Source organism: Halichoerus grypus, chromosome 1, assembly GCF_964656455.1.
Source record: "Halichoerus grypus chromosome 1, mHalGry1.hap1.1, whole genome shotgun sequence".
Lineage (NCBI taxonomy): Eukaryota > Metazoa > Chordata > Mammalia > Carnivora > Phocidae > Halichoerus > Halichoerus grypus.
In genome coordinates this window covers 493,098-514,291 of record NC_135712.1, presented here as the reverse complement: position 1 = coordinate 514,291, position 21,194 = coordinate 493,098, and the positions used below count along the sequence as shown (strand labels likewise).

At 44.1% G+C, this 21,194-nt stretch overlaps 1 protein-coding gene across 8 annotated transcripts in view; it reads right to left on the bottom strand.

Moving 5' to 3' along the window:
* Positions 1 to 21,194, bottom strand: part of MCM3AP (minichromosome maintenance complex component 3 associated protein) — a 50,686-nt gene that overhangs the window by 26,025 nt on the left and 3,467 nt on the right. For 3 of the 8 annotated variants that reach the window (XM_036081622.2, XM_036081621.2, XM_036081623.2), the window contains exons 4-16: positions 19,235 to 19,313; positions 18,855 to 18,999; positions 17,347 to 17,537; positions 14,839 to 14,978; positions 13,043 to 13,240; positions 12,451 to 12,719; positions 11,290 to 11,452; positions 9,065 to 9,225; positions 7,902 to 8,203; positions 7,433 to 7,659; positions 6,167 to 6,267; positions 1,367 to 1,498; positions 849 to 962 (exon numbers count right to left, since the gene is read on the bottom strand). In XM_036081622.2, coding sequence (XP_035937515.1) covers positions 849 to 962; positions 1,367 to 1,498; positions 6,167 to 6,267; positions 7,433 to 7,659; positions 7,902 to 8,203; positions 9,065 to 9,225; positions 11,290 to 11,452; positions 12,451 to 12,719; positions 13,043 to 13,240; positions 14,839 to 14,978; positions 17,347 to 17,537; positions 18,855 to 18,999; positions 19,235 to 19,313 — 2,222 coding nt within the window. The remainder of the gene's footprint in view (positions 1 to 848; positions 963 to 1,366; positions 1,499 to 6,166; positions 6,268 to 7,432; positions 7,660 to 7,901; positions 8,204 to 9,064; positions 9,226 to 11,289; positions 11,453 to 12,450; positions 12,720 to 13,042; positions 13,241 to 14,838; positions 14,979 to 17,346; positions 17,538 to 18,854; positions 19,000 to 19,234; positions 19,314 to 21,194) is intronic. The other 5 variants (XM_036081624.2, XM_036081625.2, XM_078076123.1 and 2 more) reach the window with 4 other exon arrangements.

Genomic DNA, 21,194 nt, shown 5'->3' with positions numbered 1-21,194 from the left:
AGCCATCAAACAAGAATTAGATCTTGCCATTTGCAACAACATGGATGGACATAGAGAATAATGTACTAAGTGAAATAAGACAGAAAAAGACAAACACCATATGATTTCACTTATATGTGGAATCTAAAAAACAGAACAAAGGAATAAACAAAAACAGACTCTTAAATACGGAGAGCTGGTGGTTGCCAGAGGAGAGGTGGGGGGGGGAATGAGTGAAAGAGTGAAATAAAGAGGATTAAGACATATAAACTTCTAGTCAAAACATAAATAAGTCACAGAGATGAAAAGTACAGCATAGGGAATAGAGTGAATAATAAATACTGTAATAATGTTGCATAGTAACAGGTGGTGACTACACTTATCATGGTAAGTGCTGAATAATTTATAGAACTTTCGAATCAATATGTTGTACATCTGAAGCTAATGTAACATTGCATGTTAATTATACTTTAAAAAAAAGAAGTTAATAAAATTCTTAAATGAGATACCTCAAAAAAATCTTTTAACACAGGAAGCAAGAGAAAGGATCTTCTACTTGAGAAAAACTAACAGTAAATACCTCGGTGTGCAGAAGACTACCAACGAATTATTTTGCTAACAGACACTTCCCTACCACCAGTGCAGGACCCACAATGAGGTCAAGAGTGTAAGTGAGGCCCTCTCTGGAGGCAACACACACTCAAGAACAAGAATGGCATTTTACTGTTTGGCTATCCAAAAGATATGTTCCTTGTCAAAGTGAAACACAGCTACCTGAACGGCAGCAGCCTGGCCACAGTGCCTCCATAAACCCCTTCTTTCCCACCACCCTACACCCTTGAACTACAAGATAGCAGCACTTCATTTACTTCAACTCTTGGGAGCAGGTTTCCCTCACGCATTCTGTCACAACAAGTTCTGTCAGCTCTGTAGCCAGGCCCTGGCTCAGCTGAGTTAACACCAGTTCTCTCTCTTGTTTCAACCTAAGGGTAAAAGGAAAAAAAAGCACAAGAGTAATGTTTAAGAATAAAAATAAGCGTCAGCACCCTCCCTGACCTTGAAAGTTGGGATTTGAGTTGTGCCGCCTAAGCCGGCAAGCCCACAGCTCTGATCCCACCAGACAAGCCACACAGCCACACACACTCCAGCTCCCCTGACCACCACCCTTCCCCCCTCCAGCTGTGGGGGAAGGCAGCTGCTCACAAGGTGGGTGTGGCCTCGGACCCCCGCCCATCACCTGGACTGCAGTGTATGAGGGCGCTGGGTGAACCATGGGTCTGATGCCAGTGCAGTGGACAACAGTAAGAGCGTCCCAGGCCAGGGTCGGTTCTGTCCCGTGTCCACACACTCTGACCTCATGTGCACTGCAAGAACAAGACACACTCACCTCTCCTCTTCAGCCTGCCGCCTCTCCTCCTCCTTTCGCTCCCTTTCCTTAGACACTTCTTCAGCTGCAATGTGCCTCAAAATGCCTGTGGTTGCAGCTGTTAATAGCTCCTCCATAGCAGCATTGGAAACACTAGGCAGAGAAAAGTGAGTATCATTCTAAATAAATAAATAAAAGCCAAGCAAGCCGCATAACTAAACTTCTAATATTGACTAGGAAAAATATATATTTGGCTTTTAGCATAAAAATTAAGCTCATGTCTAAAACACACAATCTATCAAAACTGACTCATGTAGAAATAGAAAATCTGAATAGACCTATAACTTATGAGATTGACTCCGTATTCATAAACCCCTCCCAACAAAGAAAAGTCCAGAAACACGTGGCTTCACCGACAAATTATATTAAACACTTAAGGAAGAACTAACACCAATCCTTCTCAAACTCTTCTAAAAACGTGAAGAGGAAGAAACACTTTCTAACACTTCTGTGAAGCCAGCATTGCCCTGAACTGATACACTGATAACAAAACCAGACAAAGACACTGTAAGAAAACCACAGACCAATATCCCTTAAGGATAATGATACCAAAACCCTCAACAAGATACCAACAAAACAAGATTCAGCAATATATTTAAAGGATTATATAAAATGACCAAATGGGATTTACTACTAGAATGCAAGGATAGTTCAAGAAATGAAAAACAATGTAATACAAACATATTAATAAACTGAATGGAAAAAACTCACATGATCATCCTAATTGATGCAGAAAGAGCATCTGACAAAATTCAGCCCCATTTCACAATAAAAAGCACTCAAAAAACTACAAAAAGAAAGGAATTTCCTCGGCATGATACAGCCTATATATGAAACAACCACAGCTAACATCATATTCAGATGTGAAACACTGAAAGCTTTTCCTCTAAGACCAGGAACAAGACAAGGATGCCCTATTTGCTGCTTCTATTCAATATTATATTGGAAGTTATAGAAAAATAAAAAACATCCATAACTACAAAGGAAGAAAAAAACTATTTTCTATTCACTGAGGACATGATCTTGTATATAGAAAAACCTAAGAAATCCATTCAAAACCTATTAGAACTAATAAACAAGTTTAGCAAGATTGGAATGTAAGGATCAAAAATATCGGGGGTTCCTGGGTGGCTCAGTTGGTTGGGCATCTGCCTTCGGCTCAGGTCGTGATCTCGGGGTCCTGGGATGGAGCCCCGTGTCAGGCTATCTGCTCAGTGGGGACTCTGTTTGTCCCTCTGCCCCTACCCCCCATGCTCTCTCTCTCAAATGAATAAAAATCTTTAAAAAAAAATCAATCGTATTTCTATATGCTAGCAATGAACATTCTAAGAGTGAAATTAAGTAAACAATTTGATTTAAAATAGCACTGAAAAGAATAAAGCAATTAGTAATAAATTTAACCAAGGAGATGAAAGACCTATACGATGAAAAGCAGAAAACATTGCTGAAAGAAATAAAGGATGACCTAAACAAATGGAAAGAGAGCCCATGTAGATAGACGAGAAGACTTTTTTTAAGTAATCTAAGCCCAACATGGGGCTCAAATTCACAACCCCAAGATCAAGAGAGTCACATGCTCTATCGACTGAGCCAGCCAGGCGCCCCTAGACTGGAAGACTTAACGTTAAGATGTCAAAACTACCCAAAGCAATCTACAGATTCAATGCAATCACTATCAAAATCCCAGAAGCATTTTTGTAGAAATAGAAAAACTCATCCCAGGGGCGCCTGGCTGGCTCAGTCGGTTAAGCATCCGACTCTTGATTTCAGCTCAGGTCATGATCTCAGAGTCGTGAGATCCAGCCCCAGGTCAGTCTCTGCACTGGGCATGGAGCCCGCTTAAGATTCTCTCTCTGCCCCCCACCCCCGCTCGCTCGCTCTCTCTCAAAAAAAAAAAAAAAAAAAAAACTCATCCTAAAATTTCATATGGAATTTCAAGGGACACCAAATAGTGGAACGGTCTCGAAAAAGAGAAACAAAGTTGAAGGACTCATGCCTTGTGATTTCAAAACTTACTACAACTTACTACAAAGCTATGCAATCAAAACAATGTGGTACTGGCGTAAAAACAGACATATGGACCGACAGAGCAGAATAGAGAATCCAGAAAGAAACCCTCACATATATGACCAGTTGATTTCCAACAAGGGTGCCAAGACCATTCAAAGAGGAAAAGATAGTCATTTCAAAATACAAAGAATATATACAAAAGAATGGTGTTGGACCATATATGAAAATGAAACCAACATGGAACAAAAATCTAAACTTAAGAGTTAAAACTATAATTTTCTCAGAAGAAAACACAGGAAAATATTCATAACATTGGATTTGGCAATTTCTTGAATATGAAACCAAAAGTACAGGCAACAAAAGAACAATTAGATAAAATGGACTACATAAAATTTAAGACTTCTGTGCACCTAAGGACACTATCAAGAAAGTAAAAAGACAATCCAAACAGAAAAGACATTCCCAAACAGAATAGGAAAAAATGTTTGAAATCATGTATCTGAAAAGGGATTAATATCCAGAAAATAAATGAACTCCTACAAACTCAACAACAAAAAACAATTAAAAATGGGCAAAGGACATACACAAAGGCAAATAAGCACATGAAAACAGGCTTAACATCATTACTCATTAGGGAAATGCACACCAAAACTACAACAAGATACTACTCTGCACCCTTTATGATGACTACAATAAAAAAAATTTTAGGGTGCCTGGGTGGCTCAGTCGTTGAAGCATCTGCCTTCGGCTCAGGTCATGATCCCAGGGTCCTGGGATCGAGCCCCACATTGAGTTTTCTGCTCAGCGGGCAGCCTGCTTCTCCCTCTCCCTCTGCCTGCTGCTCCCCCAACCTGTGCACTCGCTCTCTGTCAAATAAAACCTTTAAAAAAAAAATTATTTTTTTAACGATGATACTGTATATTGGCAAGAATGTAGAGAAAATGGAACCCTTGTGCACTGCTGGGCGCAGGGGTGGGAAGAGGGAATATAAAATGGTGCAGCCACTGTGGAAAACAGTTTGGCAGTTTTTCAAAAATTAAAAAAAGATCATATGATCTAGTAAGTCCACTCCTAGGCATATGCCCATAAGAACTGAAAGCAGAGACTCAAATAGTTATTTGTACAGCAATGTTCACAACAGCATTATTCACAATAGTCAAAAGGTGGAACTAACCCCAAGTGTCCATCAACAGATGAATAAACAAAATGTGTATATACATGTGTCTATGTGTTTATACAGTTTACCCCTGAAAAACACGGGTTTGAACTGCACAGGTCCACTCACACATACGACTCTAAGTGTATTTTCTCTTCCTTACGATTTTCGTAATAACGTCTCCTTCCCTCTAACTTACTTTACTGTAAGAATGCAGTATATGATACATATAACATACACAATATGTGTTAACCAACTATTAATTGCTATCAGTAAGGCTTCTAGTCAACAGTAGGTTATAATTACTTAAGATTTTGGGTAGTCAAAAGTTATACTTGGATTTTCGACTGCACAGGGGGTCAGCACCCCTAAGCCCCCCACGTTGGTCAAAGTCAACTGTATACTTTAATGAAGTATTATTCAGCCATAAAAAAGGAATGAAATGCTAGTATAGGCTATAACCAAGAGATGAACTTTAAGACATTTTTGTGTCTAAAAAAATCCAGGCAAAAAAGGACAAATACTGTTATGATATCACTCATGTGAGGTACCTAAAAGAGGCAAACTCATAAAGACAGAAAGTAGGATAGACGTTACCAGGAGCTAGGGAAAGAGGAGAATGGGATATTATTATTTAACGGGTATAGTTTGTTTGGGATGATGAAAAAGTTCCGGAAACAATGGTGATGGATACACAACACTGTTAATGTACTTAATGCCCTGAGTCGTATGCTTAAAAATGGTTAAGGTGGTTAATTTTGTTATGCACATTTTATCACAATAAAATAAAGCCAATGGAAATCGTATTTATTTTTAATTCAACCAGAAAGTATCTGACTCCAGTAAAAGAAAATAAATCAAACCTATTGAAAAGATTAACTTTTTAATAAAAAGATGACTTTAGAGTCATCTACATTTATACTAGGTGAAATTATACTTTTTAATCATTGTGTGATTTCATGTGTAATAGGATTTTTAAAACATGTTTGAAATCCTTAAAATAATCTGATTTACTAAATCGATTAGCTTTAATTAACTTTAAGTTGTTTAAGTCTTAGAAAAATTTTGATTATTAAATTTATTAAGACTATCTAAAATATTAGAATTAGATATATGAAATTTATAACTGTAGTTTGAAATCTCTAAAGAAATTTCATCATGGTATAAAATGCAAATCATGTAAAATGTTTAAGGGATTTAACCTGTTAAATTTATAAAGTAAAATTTAATCCAAGATCATATAAAGTGTTTCTAATTTTTAATAGAGAATAAACAAATTTTTATACTTTACTGTATTTTAAAGGCATGTTCAAAGTTCAAGGAAAAACATGTTTTTAATTTACAACTTTAATAAACCTAACATTGCTCAAAAAGCACACACAAACAGAAACTTCATGCCAATGACAAAGAGAAGGTCAGGAACATGACACAATCATACCCACCTAGAGGACAGGACCAACAGTTAAGCCTGTACAAATGGGCAGCTGCAACCTCCTGTCCAAGACTGAGAGCAGCTCTATAAGAAGAAACACGGAGGGATGGGGAACGGCCCCAGGGAGCAAACAGCTTCAGAGCAGGGGGGGCACTGCACTTACCCCAGAGCTGTGTTTGCGAAGGCCGCCCCAGCGGCACCAACCTCCTCACAGTCCCTCTGAAGAACCTCCTGGATGAGCTCATCCACTACTTGAGCCAGGTCCTAAGGAGAGGACAGGTCGGGGTCAGAGTGCCGGCAGTGAGAAACACTGCCTCGATCCAGACTGAGCTTAAAACCAAACAATCTAGCCCTACAGCCTAAGGGTACTGAAAACCTTCACAGAGGGTTAGAACTTTGGAGATGGTCTCACGGAGCATCCCCCCGCCCCAGGGCAAAAACATCCCTTCACAACCTCATCAGTGGACACTTGTCTGAGGCAATCTGGGAATCAGCTATGCTGCTTCTGGAAAGGTTTCCTGCTAATGAACGGAGACAAGCCTTCATCAAAGGACAGGGCAAGCCTGCTGCCTGCTCAACACCCTCCCACGCCGCCCCCCCCACCACATCCAACACGGTCAGCTTCTCTAACCATTCTCACGATCCTCTCAGGCCTCCTTAACACCCCAGCACCGGCCCAAGCAACAGGGTTGGCGAGCCCGATCCCACAACCTATATGGTAGACAGGCCTTGTTCAACCCCATCGGCGGGCACACAGAGCTGCCTGGCGCCCCACAGGTCCCTAGTCAACACGTCCACTGGCTCTCTCAAGTGAGCAGTGTTGAACATCCCTCAGAGCAGACACGTCAGGGGTGCTGCTGACGGCACTGGGACAGGAAGCAATGAAGCGCTGTCCTGACGACCGTGACAAAGATGGGGGCTCTGCACCGAGCCTGCGGGCTCAGCCCCAGCTCTGCCACCCGCAGCTGAGGGGCTGCAGGCAGGGCCTCTCCCTGGACCCCTCGTGGGAGACCAGGCAACACAGCCCACTCCACAGGGCAGAGGGTGGTCCACAGAGACCCACGTGTCTGCAGAGCCCTCAGTGCAAGACAGGACTTCCTTCAGCCCTCACGTTATGGCCACAAAAACCCTGCCACGCCTTCTCCAATATCTGACCTGTGGCCCCTCCAAGCAGACACAGGCAACAAGCTAGGCGGCCTGGTGCAGCCCTAAGCTCGGAGCCCCAGGCACCTTGTCAGAAAGACAAAGGCTTAAGCCTCCACGGCCAGGGTCCTGAGACCCGCCCCAGCTGGCACTCAGAATATTTTAGAGCCACAGGCAGCCACCTCTGTGGGCTCGATCCACAGACCACGGTCAGACTGGGTATCAGACACCATGGTGACACTTGTACCACGGGCTCCCCAGCGCCCTAACCCGGAACACTCCTTACCGCATCCGAGTACGAAGGTACAGGCCTTGGAGGAAGCAACTCGGGCTGCACCGGGGGCTGGAGGGGGGGCTGCACAGGGGGCTGGAAGAGGCCAGGCGCTGTGCTCGGGGTCGGTGCTGGGAGGTGAGGCAGAAAAGCTGGTGTGGGCGCAGGGGTGGGAAGAGGCTGCTGGAGAGCGGGCGGCAGTACATCTGCCTCTGCCCCACACGCCTCTCCTTTCCCCCCACCTGGAAGGGAACAGGCAAGTGCAGGCACTTAAGACAACCCCTGGGCACCCACAGTGACCCTAAGGGCTGGCTACCCTCCCGAGGAAGGTCACAGGGGACAGTGTGAGCTTCACCAGTGGGAACCAAGCACCGTGACATCAAAGAGCCATTCAGGCCATTCTTGAGAGGGGAGAAGTATCTGAGCACTGAGCCAATACCCACCCGCCCCACCCCCACCCACAAAATAAAACAGATGCTCCTACCTCCAGAGAGGCTTCCTGGAGGGGCAATGCTACTTCCCTCATGCAACTGCAGCTTCTCACCTACTGCGTCCGAGCTGGGTCTCTGGGTGCCCACAGGCAGCTCTGCAGCCAGGCTCTCCCCAATGTACTTGTTCTGGGAGTTGAAGCTGCACACGGGAGTATGACGAGGGATGGGGGGCAATGGCCCTCCACTCACAATCTCCCCAACCGACACGGTCATCTTCCTGGTAATAAACACCGACTTCCTGGCCTTGGATAAGCCCTCTGGTTCCAGGAACGAAGACCGGTTCAGCTCGACACAGCTACCCAGACCACAGAGAACCCAGAGAAGCGTTACATCAGTGAGAAGCCAACCGTTACCTCTCGGCGCCCAGCAGCAATGCTGGAAGCCCTGTCCCCATCACTGGGTCACCCCACAACCACGTGTAAGTGAAGAGGGAGGCAGTAAAGGCTGATCTGGTGTCCCAGCCCACAGTACCCACAGCTGCCAGCCTGGACTTGCCCTGTGACATGGGAGCCTCCGGGCCTGCCTGCACGCAGCCCTACGTGGAACAGCACACACCTGCATGCTCCTGTCTTATTCCAAAGCCGCATGTTTCTGTGAGGACAGGCCTGCAGGAAGCAGACAGGAAGGGGCTGGCAATGAGGAGTGAGGAGGGAAGGGCTAGAGAAACAGCAACTTGGAACAAGACATGGTGCACGTTATGCTGCCATTTACGAGGAGAGGGTCCACGAGTTTCATCAGGTTCTTAAAACACTGACTCCAAGCAGCACAGAAGCCCCTGGCCTGGCCCACCAGTGCCTGTCTGGGCCACCACAGGTCGGCAGTGGTAGTCACTGGCCAGCAGAAGTCATCTTCGAGAGAAAGAATAAGGAAGACCCTAACCTTTACCTTTAATTTCTTCAGTATCTTATGAAAAGCACTGATTTTAAAATTGCAAAGAAATAGGTCTGAACGCCAATCCGCTAACGAGCAGTGTCTGATCTGGGGATGCTCCCCAGCCCATTCTGAGCCTCGCTGTGTTCACCTGCACCCCAGGGAGGTAGCATGCAGAATGGGCCCTCTCTGGGGCCTGGTACGTAGCTGCACTTCCCAGCCCTTTATCAGAACTAAAAGAGGAAAAAAAAAAGAGAGAGGTCCCGCAGCCACCCTCTGCTCTTACCCATCAGAGACAGTGAGACCATAGTAGTTCAGGAAGTCTGTGGCCTCGTCACAGTCTCTGAAGAGCAGCATGCGCACCACGCCATCCAGGGGAAAGACAGTGGAGCGTTGCGTGCTCACAGTGTACGCGATGTTGAGCGCTCGGAGAGCATCTTTGCGGATCTGAAGAGAGAAGCAAAATCACTGCAGTGTTAAGGAGCCAGTCATTCCATGACCACAAAATGCCTCCGTGGGGGACAGGGTCCTGCTACTGCTCAGTCCCTCTGGAAAGCAATCTGGTACTAAGAGGCCCAAGCTTAGCAATCACCAGGGGATTTGCTCAGCAGAAGATGCCCAGAAATGCATGTGAAACAGTCTCATACACAGGAACAGTTAGGGACGCCTGGGTGGCTCAGTCGGTTAAGCGTCTGCGTCCGGCTCAGGTCATAATCACGGGGTCCTGGGATCGAGCCCCACATCAGGCTCCTTGCTCAGCGGGGAGCCTGCTTCTCCCTCTGCCTGCCACTTCCCCAGCTTGTGTGTGCACATGCGCTCTCTCTGACAAATAAAATCTAAAACACACACACCCACACAAGAAACCCTAGAAGACAAGTCATCCATCAGCAGAGCATGTGGAAGGTCAACTGTGCACTATCCACTTGACAAAAAGCTCTGTGGCACTAAAAATTATCACAGAGATGATAGAGTGCCATGGAAAAATGCAGAAATGGCATGAAATTCATAAGAAGTACTTTAAAAAAAGAAGACAGGAAAAACAGGAAAATGTTAACAAAACTTGTATGTGGGTCTAGGACTCTCGGTGACCCTTGCTTCCTCTTGCAGTGTTCTTCAATTCCAACAGTGTTTGTCAAGTATTTATTTCTTATCTGGCATTGTTAACGTGAGCACGCAACAATGAACAAAGCAAAATCCCTGCCCCCAGAACTGATGTGTTAGGGAGAGACCAACAACGAACAAACTGAACCCGTGAAATACACAGTACATTTAACGGTGACAGTGCACCAGAGGAAGGCAGAGGAGGAGGGCAGGCAGGCAGGGTGGGCTCTGCTGAGAAGGTGGCAGCCGAGCCAAGACCTGAAGAAGGTGAGCACCATATGGCTCTGTGAGGAGAAAGAACAGCAGTGAGAACAGCAAGTGCAAAGGCCCTGAGGCAGTAGTGGGCTGGGGTTGGACGGACAGGAAGCATCACAGCAGGTGGAGCTGAGCAAGGAAGCCTATGGGACCAGGTCAAACACTGCGTTTCTCTAAAGTACTTAGATGTCTTTTTTGTTTCAAGTTATTAAAACGGGCACAAATGGCCAACATTCTAAGAACATTACATAATCATTCTGAAAATATTAGCTATCGGTTTTATTTATTGAATGTACAGAGTTCCCCAAATGGCATGTTGTTAAAAATCTTTTCATTTGTTCCAGAATTTCAGTGCTATTGGCAATTATAAGACAGGACAATGAACACACTTGAAGAAGACCCTCTGCCTGGGCTATGACCGTGGGCTTAGTCACCGTTTACCAAAGGACTTGATGTGTGACCAAAGAAGAAAAACAACCTGGAGTCATAGAACCAGCTGACCAGGTCCTAAGAGCACCCCCCCACACACACCCCCGCCCCGGCAGCCTCCTCCCCACCCAGAGGACCCCTTGCAGCTGGGGGGCAGCACAGTGCATGCACTGTCAGGGGGCTAGGGCTGAAGACCTGACTTGGGGAATTTTGAGACCAGGCATTCATACCCTATGTAAAGCACCAGGTAAGACATGGGTCTTCCCCAGGTTTGCAACCCCAAGGCACAGCACAGTACTCAACAAGGAGCAGGCCCTTAAGATATTTATTAAAATGGATTCAGCATCATCAGGTTCACTCCAAAAATTCAGATTAATAACACTTAAGAATTTTTAAGTCAGGGATTTTGCATGTGCAATTTTTGATTTTTGGTTTGTTTCCAAGGAAAATGATAGTGCTGAACTCAAGTCATATCATTCTAAAGAGATTTCTCTGATCTAAACTTAATAATAGTATTTTCTATCATACAGCTTTTTCCACCAGCGGTCCATGGCGCCAGCCCCTGTGACACAAGGTAATGCGGCAACATCCTCCGGGGGTGGCTGCAATGCTTACACGAGAGTTAGCCTGGACCCGCTAAAATGTTCTTGGAATAGAGAAGCACTTAAATGCCAAAAGTAACGATCTGGTTTCTTCCAATTCTTCAAACATAGCTACATTACTCACCTGATTAAAGTAACAGTGTAAAAGACAAGCATTCAGATAAGAAGCCGACTGGACCAGTTTGAAAAATCTCACAAAATTATTACTGTTCAATGCAGCAAATGCCTGAACAGCAAATTTCACTTCAGAGGAATTTCTAACAGCAGGATGGAACTGTTGTACTTCTCTGTTAATTAAAGTAGACAAAGGGGTTAGAATTTTATTTATTTTTTTCTTTTCCTTTTTTTTTAAGTAGGCTGCAGGCCCAGCACAGAGCCCAACAGGGGGCTTGAACTCACAACCCTGAGATCAAGACCTAAGCTGAGATCAAGAGTTGGATGCTTAACCGACTGAGCCACCCAGGCACCCCTAATTTTATTTTTAATTAGACAAAATGTCCATGAAAATAGATGTAATTTAAAAAAAAAAAATCTAAATTTTAACCATACTGAGAAAGAGGGACTTAATGGTGACATCTGCCATTCTATTCAGTTTACTAACTTCAAAGCTGCCGCTCTTGAGCTGGATTGGGAACAATGGTGCTCTCTAAAAAGATGGTAAATAAACAAATTCAAGCAAAAATCAATTTAAGAATTGATTATCAAAGAATTATTTTAATGCCAAATGACTGCCAGCCATTTTTGATGATGATGACATCTAAAAAACAAAATTTAACTTTGTCTTCCTTTGTAAATAAACAGAGTTGACTGAATCACTCAAGAGAGATGCCTATCGGGGCTCCTGGGTAGCTCAGTCGGTTAAGCACCTGACTCTTGGTTTCAGCTCAGGTCGTCCGTGATCTCAGGGTCATGAGATCAAGCCCCATTTGGGCTCCCCACTCAGTGGGGAGTCTGCTGGAGATTCTCTCTCCCCCCTCTGCCCCTCCCCCCGCTTGCATGCTTTCTCTAAATAAATAAATAAAATCTTAAAAAAAAAGGGGGGGGCACCTGGGTGGCTCAGTAGGTTAAGCGGCTGCCTTTGGCTCAGGTTGTAATCTCAAGGTCCTAGAAGAGAGCCCCGCATCTGGCTCCCTGCTTCTCCCTCTCCCTCTGCCCCTCATGCATACACACTCTCTCTCTAATAAATAAATAAAATCTTAAAAAATATAAATAAAGTCTTTAAAAAAAAAAACAAAACCCTGCCTTTTTATATAGCTTAGGCTAGCTTCCAAATTTGAAAGTTTACCTTAGGATGTCCCCCTTGTTGAGATTGAGCAGAACGTTGTAGCCCTGGAACTCGGCTTCGCTGGCACAGGACACACCCTTGTTTCTCAGGTCCTGGTACATCTCCTTCAGACTTTGAAGGCACTTGGTCATGTTCTCATTATTGATCTTGGCATCAAAGGAGGACATGGGCTCCTCACACATGAAGTGGGCACAATGGATATGGAACCGGGTACACTTCTCAATCAGGGACACCGTCACAGGGTCACACAAGTGCTGCTGTGTGATGTCCTGGCCACAAGCAAGAGGGAGTATTACACACACACACACACCCCCTACATACATATGTGTCTTGTATACACACAGATTACACACATGTATTTCCATGCATTGGGAACAAACGATTAGAAGAATCGTGATTACCTGAATTTCTCATATGTCAATTTCAAACAAAGCCCATGAAGCACATTTTAACAGGACTTTGTAATGATTTTAAATAACAGCATTTTTTTTTTACGCAGATGAAATATAACTGAGTAAAATGAAAAGAAATCTTGCTTCAACTTTGGAATTCACATGCATTTTCTAATTTTCTGATTAGAAGCGGCTGATACCTTCCGTATGCCCCGTGTGCGGTTCCACACGAAGTCATACCAGTCCCGCAGGCTGCCCTCCTTCTGGTCCATGATCTGAGTCACCAAGTAGTCCATGGTCCTGCTGAGCACTGCTGAGGGCCGCAGCTCATGCGGGAGGGGCTCTTCCTGATCAGCGGAAGAGCGGCTGTACTCCTTCACAGCTGCCGCGTGGTCCACCTGGGGACACACAGTCGGGGCAAAGAGCTGGGTGTCAGGTGCTGGGCCAGCCTCCCCACAGCTGTGCCTTAAAATGAGGAGGAAAATCACCCACATACTCATACAAGATCAATACTACAGAATATAATTTTAAAATGTAAAATTTGTTTGAAGGTAATGATCAAAATTCAAAAACAAACAAGGAACTTATTTTTGACAAATACAATGCGGAGCAAAGCAGCAGAAGTAATGTAAGTGGGGGCGCCTGGCTGGCTCAGTCAGTGGAGTGTGAAACTCTTGATCTCAGGGTTGTGAGTTCAAGCCCAACACTGGGTGCAGAGATTATTTAAAAATTAAAAAAAAGAAGAAGGAATGTAAGTAGAGATATACCTGCATGGTTCCAAGGGCAGAGGTGTGACAGGTAAAGGACTCTGAAGCATTGTAACAGACCTCAGCCACACTCAAACACCAAAGTTAAGTCCACACAGACTAGAAAGGAAACGGAGACAGCAGCAGGAGCCTTGCAGGGCATAGGCCTGGAGCTGTCCCACCTGCAAAAGGAGGCTGAAGACATGTGGCCAAGGGCAGAAGACCAGACGTCCCAGGACTGAGCCCTGGGCATCCACGGTAAGCCAGCATGACCGTCTCCTAAGGCAGGAGCCTCTGCTGTGACACTCCTGCCCAGCTGAGGGCCCCACATGGGGCAAGGGCAACTTAAAACCACCAGCCAAGGGGCACTCAGCTGGCTCAGTCCGTGGAGCATGTGACTGTCGATCTAAGGGTTATAAGTTCAAGCCCCACCTTGGGTGTAGACATTAGTCAAAAATAAGATCTTTAAAAAAAAAACAACAACAAAAAACCCCACCAAACAAGAGAGAAGTCCGCAAGCAAAATTAACAAAGAGGAAAAAGGATCTAAAATGATGCAGATTTCCCAGGGAACAATTTGGGAATATGCGTTGGCACGCGCATGGTCAGGGTCCTGAAGAAAGGTCACACCCTTTGATGCAGTAACTGAACTCTTAGGATCCATCAGAAGGAAATAACCCACATACCTTAGACTTGTTACACACAATATGCCCAATAGAATTATTAATGAAATTTAAGTATCTAGTGATTGCAAAATGGGAAGTTCTGACCGAGCTACCTAATCAAATAATAGGCTGTTGTTTAAAAAATGCTGATAGAGTTTATCAGAAAAGAAAATGTGATACTATTTTAAGTGAAAAGGATTCATTCAGAATTGCACCTAGAGCATAATCTCACTGTGCAAAACACAAACACAGAAAAGGATAGGAAGAAAATTGTGAAAAGAAACTTGTAATCTATGAACAAATCCGTATCTACAGCCATACCTTAGAGTACCTTGGGGTCCAGCTATCCTACACAAGACTATTTAGTACACACCTCACAGGACAAATAATTCAATATGAATGTTAATAGTAGCCACCCTCTAAATCCCTGCCACCCTCTAAAAAGGTAAACGCCCAAATCAAGTATCAATATGTACCGAAATTATAAAAGAATAAGCCCCCCCCTCCTATACAGCCCACCTCCACCCTGAAGATTAATTACGGACAGCGGCCTAGAGAGGAACCCCACGAGGACACGGGGCTCCACCTGGTCAGTCCCTGGGACCACTTCAAACACGCTCAGCTGGCTCCGGGTCTCCCGCATGTACCGCTCCTTTTCAGGACACATATCTGGGCACGTCCCAACAAAAGTCCTCGCTTTGTCCAGGTCGGTTCTTTTCACCCGAGCTAAATGACAAGTAAAAAGTAACGTATCACACAGTTACTATGACAGTAAAAGGAAAAATAAAACTAAAGGCAAATGCCACACACAAATGACCAAGTAAAGCGCTGAAAGGGAAGCATGGCCTATCACGTCAGGTACCAGAGCACCCAGAGGCCCCGTCCCCCGCAGAAGCCACAGGCTGCACCGCATGATGCAGGAGGGGCCGCTGATCACCGTCCGTGTCTCCACAGCAGTCTGAACGACAGACATCACGCTGCAGTATGTTTGTTAAAAAGATCAACTTGCTAATTGTAAATATTCCAAACATACCAGCACTCTAAAACTCAGTACTTCATCGCTTCTATCTCATTCTGTTGTTGACAGAACAAGAATCACCTAAGAGAACACCTAAGAGAACCTGGGTCCTGAATAAACTACTCTTACTTCCCACAGAATTAAAGTTACAAAAATACCTTTTAAATGAGATGGATTACAACAACTTCAAGCTCAAAATACACACATCTTATTTTTATCTTGGAAAATTTCAATACCTACTAATTTTATTTGGAATATAAAAATCACCATGTCAATGACATAATGTATGACAGCAGCTTTTATTACGTTAAGGAAGCACTGTGATTATTCCACTTATTCACAGCTTAAAAAGAGTAAAATCCCACAGCTAAATTTAATTTAAAAAAACTTTGCAGGGGTGCCTGGATGGCTCAGTCAGTTAAGTGTCTGCCTTCAGCTCAGGTCATGATCCCAGAGTCCTGGGATCAAGCCCCATGTCAGGATCCCTGCTCAGTGCGGTGTCTGCTTCTCCCTCTGCCTCTGCTGTTCCCCCTTCTCCATTTCTCTCTCTCTCACTCTCTCTCTCTCAAATAAATAAATAAAATCTTTAAAAAAAAAAACTTTGCAAAAAAAGCACAAATACTTTCTCCTTTTATGTGTGGTCATTGCACATATTTTTTTAAAGTTAACAGAATACTTATTTTTTGAATAAGTAATATATTCACATAGGTTATATTCCAAAGGTATAAAAATGTCAAAATAGACCCCCCCACCTTGCTCCCCTCTCTGAGACAACGTGAAGAGATCTTTTCATACCTCCAGGACTACTTTATGTACCCACAGGCAGGTACACTTACCCCCTTATTTATACACAAAGGGTAGCATACTACATACTTCCACACTATGATTTCCTACTTCACAATAAATCTTCATTTTTTTCCATAAAGAAACCCCAGTCTTCTTTCAGACTGTTTAGAATCTTGCTATGTGGACAATCAATTCCCAATCTTTGTCATCAAAAACAACCTTGTATGTGGAACACACACACGTGTGCACACACACACACCCACTTCTGGATGTGGGATGCTGGGTCGAAGGCACAGGCTTTCCTAAGGCTGGAAGATACTGCCAACCTGCCCTCTACTGGAGGGGTGCAGCCGTCCACAGCCCGCTCAAGGACGCAGCATCATGGTGTAACAGGGGGAGGCCACCTCTGCGGGTGTAACTGGACTGCTGTGTGTGATGGGGGGAGCACCTTTCCATATGTTTAAAAACCAATTCATGACACAGTTGACTCTGGAACAACACAGGTTTAAAATGTGCAGGTCCACTCATACACAGATTTTTTACAGTGCTGTAAATGTATTTTCTCTTCCTTATCATTTTAATAACATTTTCTTTTCTCTAGCTTAATTTATTGTAGGAATGCAGTATATGATACACATAACACACAAAATATGCGTTAACTGACTGTTATGAGTAAGTCACCAGTAGGCTATCAGCAGTTAAGTTTTTGAGGAGTCAAAAGTTGTATGTGGATTTTCGACCGTAAGGGGGCCAGCACCCCTAACCTTGTGTTGGTCAAGGTCAGGTATACTTCCTTTTCTGTAACTCTTCTGACCCCCTACTCATTTCTCTATTGGGCTGGCCTTTTTCACAATGACTTCCACAGTACTTTCTATATCAGGAAAATCAGGCCTTTGTGATGAGTTACAGATTTTTCTCCTGGGTTGACATTTCTTAAGTTTTATTTGTGGGGATTTCTGTCAAACCGAACATTTGGATTTTTGTTTAATATATGCTTTCTGAATGTCTAAAAATGGCCCTTTAAAATGTTTAATTTAGCATGGGTCAATAGTTTATGGATTTTCTTCCAAAAATAAAATTAAAGACATATCTACATTATAATCCATGTCTTCCATCCCCTTGGGAAACCAGTTCACAGGAAAGATTATATGCAGGGCATTGGAGGACCCAGAGACTCGATGACAGTGGAGCCCCATGGGCAGGGGTTGCTCCCTCCTCCCAGCTCCCACAGTGACCTTATCATGACCTTAGCCAGGTCTCTGGACCGCTGCTGAGGTGCACCCACCATACCTTGCCGCATGATCCTATCCCTCTGGTCAAGCAGGCGGTACTTCTCCTCAGAAGTCTCAGCCACGGTGCCTATCAGGCTGCTGAGTGATGACACACATGGCCCGAGACCCTCAGAGCCCTCAGAGCCCGAGTCAAAAGGGTCTCCCTCAAACTGATGGGTCTTTAGAAGACTTGGCTTCTTCACTGGAGAGCTACAAAGAAAGTAACACATCAAGGGCCTTGTATCCATCAGGTGCTTCTATCACTTCTACTTCTGAATGCTTCCACCATTCAAGACTTTCTGCTCCTCCAAAACTGACAAAGTACAATGAGACATGAGACAAGCCCTGACAATGCTAGTGATGAGCACGAAGGTGTTACTCTTGTCATTCACTGTGATTTTAAAATATTCCATACTTTTTGGGCGCCTGGGTGGCTCAGTCAGTTAGGCATCTGCCTTCGGCTCAGGTCATGATCCCGGGGTCCTGGGATCGAGTCCCGCATCGGGCTCCCTGCTCAGCGGGGAGTCTGCTTCTCCTTCTGCCCCTCCCCACCACTCGTGCACACTTATGCTCTCTCTCAAAAATAAAATAAAATCTTAAAAAAAAAAAAACAGAATAAAATAAAATATTCCATACTTTTTAAGAATGAGATGAGCCCATTTAAACAGCTGAAATGAATATCCATAGATCTGTATCTCAAAAAAATGAAATTCAGCTTGGGATTTGGACAAAAAAAAAAAAAAACCCATTTTAACACCATGAGGAAATCACACGCCTACATGTTTTCATATATCACTTCACTCTGGTAGAAGGATGTACTAAACAGAAATGAGCAATGTCTCTGAGCTTCCCCATTTCCTAGTTGGCTTTCGATATTCAGTGAACTCTAATGTTGAAGATATGACTGAGTGGGAAAGTAAAAAGCAAAACAAATCAGCAACTAAAGTGCTAACTGTGAAATGAAAAGTGAGGAAACAATATACTAACCAAAATACATGAAGGATCAAACAGAAGCAGGCTGTGAGGAGGGGGGGTCATGCGGGAAGTTGGGGGCTCTGGGAACAGAATTCCATTCAGATGGGGAGGCCACGCGAGGCACACACCATGTGCCCACTCCCACCTGAGAGCTAGACCCCTGGCTCCCCAGCTATCGTGCGGCCGAGGGGGACTGCCTCACCGTAATAAGCTGGACCTACAGAAAGTCATACTGGAAACTGCTATGAGGAGCTCTGAGGAACACTTGATCATAGCCAGTTAGACCTCTTAAGGGAAGAAGTCCCCCTTACACACTGATACACATCAGGTGCCAATACAAGGGCACGGGACACGGGACTGAGCGAGACAAGTGAGCAGCCCGGGGCTCTGCCCAGCCGTCTCCCCCTGCCCTCCCAGCACGCCCTCCTCTCCCCCTCCCAGGCCCCCTTCCCCCTGCCCAAGTGTCGGTGTGTCGCCCACGTCCCTGCCATGCTCGGCACGACTGCGGCCGAGGGCACAGAAGTCGGAGCCCACAGGAAGGACCGGCCGCACCTTTTACTCAGGAGGGTGCCAGCGGCGGCCCTCACCACGGGCTTGCCAAGAGGAGAATGCTGGAAGGGGGTGTCCTCGGGGCTCTGGCCAGCTTCGCCGTCACCCGGCTTCTTCTCCTTCACGGAAAAGGGCTTCTTGTTGGGACCTGAGGACACAAGCGCAGAGTTCATGAGTCACAAATCACTTGGCAGTGGACTTTTTTACTGTGTTTGAAAAAGTAATACTCTCTTAATTGTCACAGGAGGTTCCAGAGGAGCCCACAGAAACACTCCGAGACACAGGATGCACCGACAGCCAGCCCCACCCTGGCCCTGGCGACAGCTCGGAGGGCGTGGTACACAGAGGACTGGAGACTACACCAAGAATAATTGCAAACTCACTTATTTTCTTCTTGTGCCAAAAGATAGCCATGTCTTTATGCAAGCCTTTCCCCTTCTTCCTAGCCAAGGCTGCAGACACCTAGAAAACAGTCCACAACACAACGTATGAGGACATCAGGACACCAAAGGAAATGAGATTAAAACCACAAATGCAGGAGCAAAATTCTGCACCATAGAGGTGCCTCCGCCCCTACGTGTTCTGACCACACAGTCCTCGCCTCCCTTACCCATCTCACAGGCGTGGGTTAGCTCTTCTTTTTGAAAGTAATGACTTTACTGGGATAGAACCCATAGCTTGGCCTTGCTGGCATTTGGTGAGATGACTCTCACCATCTGATTACACATACAGTAATGGAAAGATTGCCAAGTCACACTTGAAGACAAAAGGAAGACAATGATACACATGGGGTACAATTTATCACAAAACCAACCACATATTAGTGGACCTACAGACATACCTACAAAAATGTCTAGAAAAATACACACCATACTGGGTAATGGTGTTTGCTCCTGGGTAACAGGAGAGATGAGGGTAATTAGGGAACCTCGGCATTATATGTATCAATGAACTGCTTACAATGACAATTTACATATTTATTACATTAATATTTTCCAGGATTCAGCTAGAAGTGCAAATACATCTCAATAGCCAAATAACTTAAAAAACAAAAACAAAAAACAATGCATATGAGCCAGCAATTCCATTCCTAAGTATATACCCAACAGAATAAAAGCAGGGTCTTGAGATATTTGCACACCGTGTTCATGGCAGCATTATTCAAAATAGCCAAAAAGTAGAAACAACCTCTGTCCATTGGCAGATTAATAAACAACATGTAATATATTGGAATATTATACTATACAATGGAATATTATTCAACCATAAAAGGAATGAAGTACAACCACATGGACAAGCATTGAAAACATGATGCTGACCGAAATAAACAGGACAAATACTATATGATTCCACTTAAAAATAATTTCTAGAATAGGCAAATTCATAGAGACAGAAAATAGATTAGAGGTCACCAAGGGCTGAAGGAAGGAGAAAATGGGGAGATATTGCTTAGTGGTTAGAGTTTCCGTTTGGGATGATGAAAAAGTTCCGGAAATAGACAGTGGTGATGGTTGTACAACATTGTGAATGTAATTAATGCCAATGAATTGAAAAAAAATATCAACAGAAAAGAATAAACATCAAAAGCCCTAAGGCTATGCATGTATTTTGGCACAGAACTTCAGGAATTTAAACAAAGGATATAAGCCCATCAGAAATACATACACAAAATGTCCACAAATAGAAAATTGGCCAAGTAGGTAAACAGGATAGAATGCCACGTAGCGCTTAACAATCCTATTCTAATCTAGGCTATTTATTGATTTCAGAAAATACTGAAGATTGCTACCTGGAAAGGTTACCAGACAGCATATGCAGCGTGATCCCATTTGTGTAAAACCAACATGACTACATACTTGCAAAGATTTACCCTCCCATAGATTTGTTTTTTTCTCCTACATTAACAGGCTATACTTTTATCATTTAAAAAAAAAGTATAAAGACATGCTTTCTACTTTAGAAATTCTATAGAACTTTATTTTCCCCCACAAGAATATTCAGAAAAAACAATAAAGATACAAAGCTACATAATGTGAATGGCCCCTGTATGCACACACCCTACAACCAATGTGTCATGCATGTTTGTGCCTACACGTGTACTTACCGTCAAGGTATAAACCAAACAAGTAACATCAGTTACCTCTGGAGAGTGCGATTACAAGGGGAGTCTACTTTTTCTGTACTGTTTGAATGTTTACAGTGATTATGCACTATGACCAAATAAAACAAGAAAACTCAATTTGGAAAAAGTGCCGTGTGATTACAGAGCCACTCCCATGCATGTCAGAGGAATCTGACTCATAGAATCACTCACCCAGCATTTCTAGAACACTGATTCAGTAG